We start from the raw sequence: 5,649 nt of genomic DNA on the forward strand, positions 1-5,649 counted from the left end.
TTTTACATACCCGGTGAATCTTCCAACATGTATACTGATAGAAACAGTTTTATCACACACTTGGTGTATGTTACTGTTGTGATTCAGCCACTTGTATTACATACCTGGTGAATCTTACTGTAGTGATAAAGCCGGTTCTACCATATAGCTAGTGAACCATAGTACAGTTTTTGGGCTATGCTATACAAGGTTCTGTTTTGCACACAACTTTTTCACCATTATTCTACTGTAAGTTGATATCATTACTCTGTAATGAGTGGGGTTTTTTGCCATTGTACAATTGTATGATTTTTGCCAGTCCTTCCATGTTCTTAATATACATGTGTGCCCTGCCCTGCACACTGGTGGATATATACATCGGCACAAAGGCTTATAATCTGTGTCTTCATATGAAGATGTGTGGTAGTGAACATTTTATATCTATGAACTTACATCAGTGCATTTGAACTTTCTGGTATGATAATTACATAAGTATACAGGAATTTTAATGTAGGAATTTAAGAAATTTCACTAAAGTTTAATAAGTGGGAGTCCATTTTGGGTTCAATATTGACTTGGCAAATATGTAAGTAGTTTCTCTTGTAACTTTTTTATTTATTAATACATATATGAATATACTTCAAAGTGTCTCCAAATATATTAACTTGATGTTGATATTCAGAAGATAAGGTCATGGTCCTTTGGTATGTAAGATGTTTAGAGTTATGTCCCCTAGACCAATATGAAAGGGTATAGCATTTCACCAAGAGTCAATATTTACTCTTTCAACACATATCTAAAGTCAATATTTGCGTATGAGATTGAAAATTCAAGAATGGAAAATTTTCTTAAATCATGCCATAAGCATGAATCCCTGAATTTTGTAGTAGAGTAAAAATTTGTCATTCAATGATCAGCCATCGATTTAAAGGTACATTCTAAAGTAGTAGTAGTATTTAAGATTGCCTGAAATCTGTATAGATGTCAGTTTCCTGACACATAGAAAACCAATATATATATATGCTGTAGAATCAATAAATGAACAGCGTATGGCATTACACTTTTACTACCCTACAGGCAGAGACACTGGTAACTCGATAGTAGTCTGGGAATATAACAATGTTGTTGATGGCCTGTTAGTGGAGGTGCTGGTACAGATGTAACACAACTATACAAGGAATGTTTATATACAATAATGTTGGGGCAGGACATGTCAGTACAATATTGTGAACTTGTAAGATTGTATTCCTATATATTGGAATCCAAAACTTTGATATATATATAAAAAAAAAATATATATATAGTATCCTTTTAGTGTATATCTATATTCCCTTTTCCAGATGACAATACTGAAGATGCTTCCAACCTAAGTGTAGACAGTAAAGGTCACCAACAGTATGTCACCAACACATTGAACAACTCACACCGAATGGAGCCTGCTCAGGGTGAGGCGAGTCATGATACAAGTGTCCTGGACCCCAGGGATGTCCCTCCCTCAAAGTCCCATGATCCTGGAGGTGGGGGCCCAACAGCTGATGAGAGTCGTGATAAGGGAGATAACCCCATCCCCAGGCCACCATCAGATAGCTCAGCAGGTCCTGCTATGTCTTTTACTGTTGACTTTGATGAAGACATTAGAACAATGAATTCTGCAGGAAAACTCAGTGACTTTGTGCCATCTAAAATGAGGAAAAGTTTCAGGGAGAGAAAAGAGAAAGCTATAGCTAAAGCTAAAGAGGCTAATTCACCTGAAAAGTTGGCATCTAGTTCTGTTGCCAAAGATATCTCACCTGCAGCCAAGGGAGGTAAATCTGTCTCTAAAGCAGGAACACCAGAGAAAGAAGATCTACCAGAGGTAAACATTCTTCTCAGGTCTACTTTTTAAACTGATAAACAGAGAAACTGAATTGTGATAGTGATCTGCTGTTTGCAAACTTTGGAAGACAGTTAAGATATCATTGTACTGATGAAACACATGAAAATATATACCAATATATAGCTTTTATTTAGAATTCCAAACTTGAATTATCTTTCAGAAAATAGAAGCCGAAGAAATCGCAACTAAAAGGCAAAAGAAGGCAGAAGCCGAGATGACACCACCAAGACTACGGAAGAAAGTAGAAAACGAAGAGATGACTCCTCGAAGACAGAAGAAAATTGATGAAATATGGGAGTCAGACTCATCATCATCTACTAAAGGCAGAAGGTCAACAGAGATGAAGAGGTCAAGCAGATCATCTCAAGAAAGTGACAATGTTTCAGTTCCAACAAGGTTGACAAGGTCAATGGATACAGATAAGGTCACCACAAGGTCGTCAAGGTCAATGGACACAGATAAAGTCACCACAAGGTCGTCAAGGTCAGTGGACACAGACAAAGTCACAACAAGGTCATCAAGGTCAGTAGACACAGATAAAGTCACAACAAGGTCGTCAAGGTCAATGAACACAGAAAAAGTCTCCACAAGGTCCACTAGGTCGATGGACGTGGATAAGGTTACCACAAGGTCACCAAGGTCAATGGACATGGACAAGGTCAACACAAGATCCACAAGGTCACAGGATACAGAGAAGGTCACTGCAGTGTCAGCCAGAGGTACTTAGAGCAGTTCATCGTTTACTTTGTTGTATAACTTAATGTTCAATGAAAATGCATTTCTAAAGAATTTACTTTTTCTTAATGAATTTACATGATTTACTTTTATGTTCAATGAAAATCCACTTCTAAAGAATTTTTTCTATGCATATTTGGTTTTCTACCTGTTAAATGTATCAATCAAAATACAAACATTATATATGTCAGTCCAAAAACTGTGATATAAATATGTCAACATATTTGGTCATTGTAGGTACCAAAACATATGTCAAAAGGAAGGTAACAACAGACCCAAAAAAATCCCAGAAATCTGCCCAGCCTAAAGAAGAGGACCAGACAGCTGCTGCAGCAGTGCTCAAAATGACGGAAAGTGCCTCATATCTCATAGACAAAATGTTTGAAAGCAGTCCCTCTAAACCAGGGACAAAAACAAAATCTAAAACCATGGCAGACAGATTCACAGAACATGCCATGTATCGTGAGGCTAAAGAATATGACAATGGGAAATTCAAACTTACCCTTGATACTGACAACTCAGCCCCACTCCTCGACTTGCTGACTCCCACCAAGGAAGGGAGTGAGGAAGAGTTGAAGGAGGTGGATGAGGCTGTGGATAATGTCAGTGAGGCTGGGACATACACCATCGATTGTGATGATGATGATGAGGAGGAACAGCAGGCACGACATAGTATAGACGCAGTATTCGGGGTAGCCAGCGATGCTGACATGATGTCGCAAAGTCTTGTCATCAATGATGAAGGCAAGAAACGTCTGGATGAGCTCAGAATTGATGAGCCTCTGGAGGACAAGTTTGCTAAAGGGGAGATAACTTTGGCAGACCTGGAGAAGGAGATTGGGCGGCTAGAGAGGAGGAAGACAGAAGTGTCCGTATCCAGTAGTGTAGAGGGAGAAGGAGGCAGCTCTGCCTTGCAGGAACTCAGAATCATTGAGGATCATGTAAGTCAATCCTTGGATACTTTCTGTAGAATATAGTATTCAACCTCACATCAATATTTTTACTGCAATGTTATTAATTTGAGGTTAAATTATTTTTAGCTATGTGGTTAGATTTTAATGGTGAAGAATTTATGTTTTAAATTTTGGATCTATTGTTTTTTCTCAAATTCAAGATTCCCAATATAATATTTTCAGGAGCATAAAATCCCCAACAGAAGTTATTACAGTTTACTTGTTTACATATGTTAGTAGATCAAAACGCTACATCTTTTATAAGCACAGATGTGTTTAGTGCTGACCCCTGTATATGTATGATATGGGCCGGTGCAGTAGTACCCCAGTGAGGTTAGACACTTAGGTACACGGCTGGAATGTAAACAGTGTGTAATCCTACATCAGCAACCCCTATCTTCACCACCTGCTGTTGGTATGGAATCGTAACCCATTATACCTGCTGGTGCTGAACCATTTTATCTAATAGCACTGGTATGCTGGCTAATAGTAGTGGTTTAGGAGAGAGATTTACAGTCTTTACTAGGTAAGGTAGAGTTATCTCCCTTTGGTTTAAGTTTCACTCAAATTGTAAAAAAAGCTCAACTGATGAAAAGGATTCAGAATCTAGTAATATGTATTACATCATGCTGGTGCAGGATTACACGGTATTTCAATGAAACACTGCTTCGCGTTGATAAAATGGTGTTCTAATTGAAAAAGATAAATTGGAGGTTGTTCAACGAAACAAGTCTGCACTCATTAAACAGTATGAAGTAAACCATGTTCATAGAGAATGTGACATCGGAGTGAGTATATATAGAGAGACTGGTCAAACTGATCACATGAGGTGTAGACCTCAGGTGTATTTTGTTTAAATAGTCTATTAGCATGTTTTAAAGTTGAGAGTTAAACATTCCATGGTTTCTAGGGGGTATTATATATACCTGTTATTTCTGTACACTGTGGCTATATACCCGTATTTCCTACCTGTGTTGTGTGTTTAAGCCTATATAATATTGACTCTGACTATCAAGGACTGGACACGCCATCTAAAGCAGGTGTTCATGTGATACAGCAATATTTTTGTCAACGCTTTCATATTAAGTTACATGTTTACAGCATTTACACAATGTAGATAATTACTCCTACTTGTATTTCAAGGTCTTTTAAACCTGTTATACCCAGGCAGGTATCTGAATGTTAGGTTTATAGGGTGGTGTCATTTCTGAAAAATAATTCTAAAACCTAGTATTTTGTCATGTTTTTGACGTCAGATCTTTTTGTTAGAGTTGAAATTCCATTTGTCCATTCCACAGTTGGAGAATTCATACAGTAAATGCACTGCTGAGTGTGCAGCCTTTCATCTTTTGAAAATGAATACAATCTATTACATGTGTCATATACTTTTGGAATATCCTGTAAGATATAAGAAAAACAGCAACTAAAACTTTCCACCCCAGCATATATAACAACCATAAAATTACTACTTCGGACGTGTTGGGTTTCACATCCTCATGGTGTACAGTCCTAGTTAGCATAATAAGATCACCACAAGCCCTATAGAGTATAGTAGAGAAGGTCCATATCACCAGCTGGGAATCAGTCCCTAGGGGAGAATGGCTTGGTTTAGATATGTACTTACAAGATGTAACTGTAAGTGGGACAGCTTTATTAGTGACTCACTAAGGAAAATGTCCTATACCAGGTATTCATCCAGAAACTATGGTCAAGTAGTGACCTTAAGTAATGAGGTGAAAGATTAGGTAATAGCAGTCAAGGGATCATGATCACCTTTGGTCGTTCAAGCTGACCAGTGGTTCAGTGCAGATCATTCGGTCATTCATGGGTGAACAGTTGACAGACTATTGCCCTCAGGATGGACAGAGAACAAAGTTACTTATATTCACACCATAAAGTTACCTGAAAAATGACCAGTACAGGGTCAGTCATGCCGACATCACACAATATCACCTACTGGTACTGACCATTAAATTGTCCACTCATAACTTCTGGAGCGCTGGACACTTTGTCCACTCTATGTCCACTCATTTGGACTTTTGAATACTTTTGTCCATAGACCATTTTACTGATACAAGTTTAGATAAGTCAAGTGTTATGTATTAC

The 5,649-nt window shown here is 37.9% G+C and overlaps 1 protein-coding gene across 1 annotated transcript; it reads left to right on the forward strand.

The window, feature by feature from the left end:
- Nucleotides 1-1,325: 1,325 nt before the first annotated feature.
- LOC110444822 (neurofilament heavy polypeptide-like) lies at nt 1,326-3,583 on the forward strand. The gene is made up of 3 exons (XM_021489177.1): nt 1,326-1,834; nt 2,016-2,574; nt 2,828-3,583. The coding sequence occupies exons 1-3, from the start codon at nt 1,409-1,411 to the stop codon at nt 3,565-3,567; spliced, it is 1,725 nt and encodes a 574-aa protein (XP_021344852.1). The 5' UTR covers nt 1,326-1,408; the 3' UTR covers nt 3,568-3,583.
- Nucleotides 3,584-5,649: the final 2,066 nt, after the last annotated feature.

The sequence above is a fragment of the Mizuhopecten yessoensis genome, unplaced genomic scaffold (genome assembly GCF_002113885.1).
Source record: "Mizuhopecten yessoensis strain PY_sf001 unplaced genomic scaffold, ASM211388v2 hete_36178540, whole genome shotgun sequence".
Lineage (NCBI taxonomy): Eukaryota > Metazoa > Mollusca > Bivalvia > Pectinida > Pectinidae > Mizuhopecten > Mizuhopecten yessoensis.

What these genes read in the sequence shown, in the direction of transcription:
- LOC110444822 (XM_021489177.1), top strand. Translation starts at nt 1,409, where the DNA reads ATGGAGCCTGCTCAGGGTGAGGCGAGTCATGATACAAGTGTCCTGGAC. An exon ending in AGAAAGAAGATCTACCAGAG is followed by an intron (nt 1,835 to 2,015) that starts GTAAACATTCTT and finishes ATTATCTTTCAG; the next exon opens with AAAATAGAAGCCGAAGAAAT. An exon ending in CACTGCAGTGTCAGCCAGAG is followed by an intron (nt 2,575 to 2,827) that starts GTACTTAGAGCA and finishes TGGTCATTGTAG; the next exon opens with GTACCAAAACATATGTCAAA.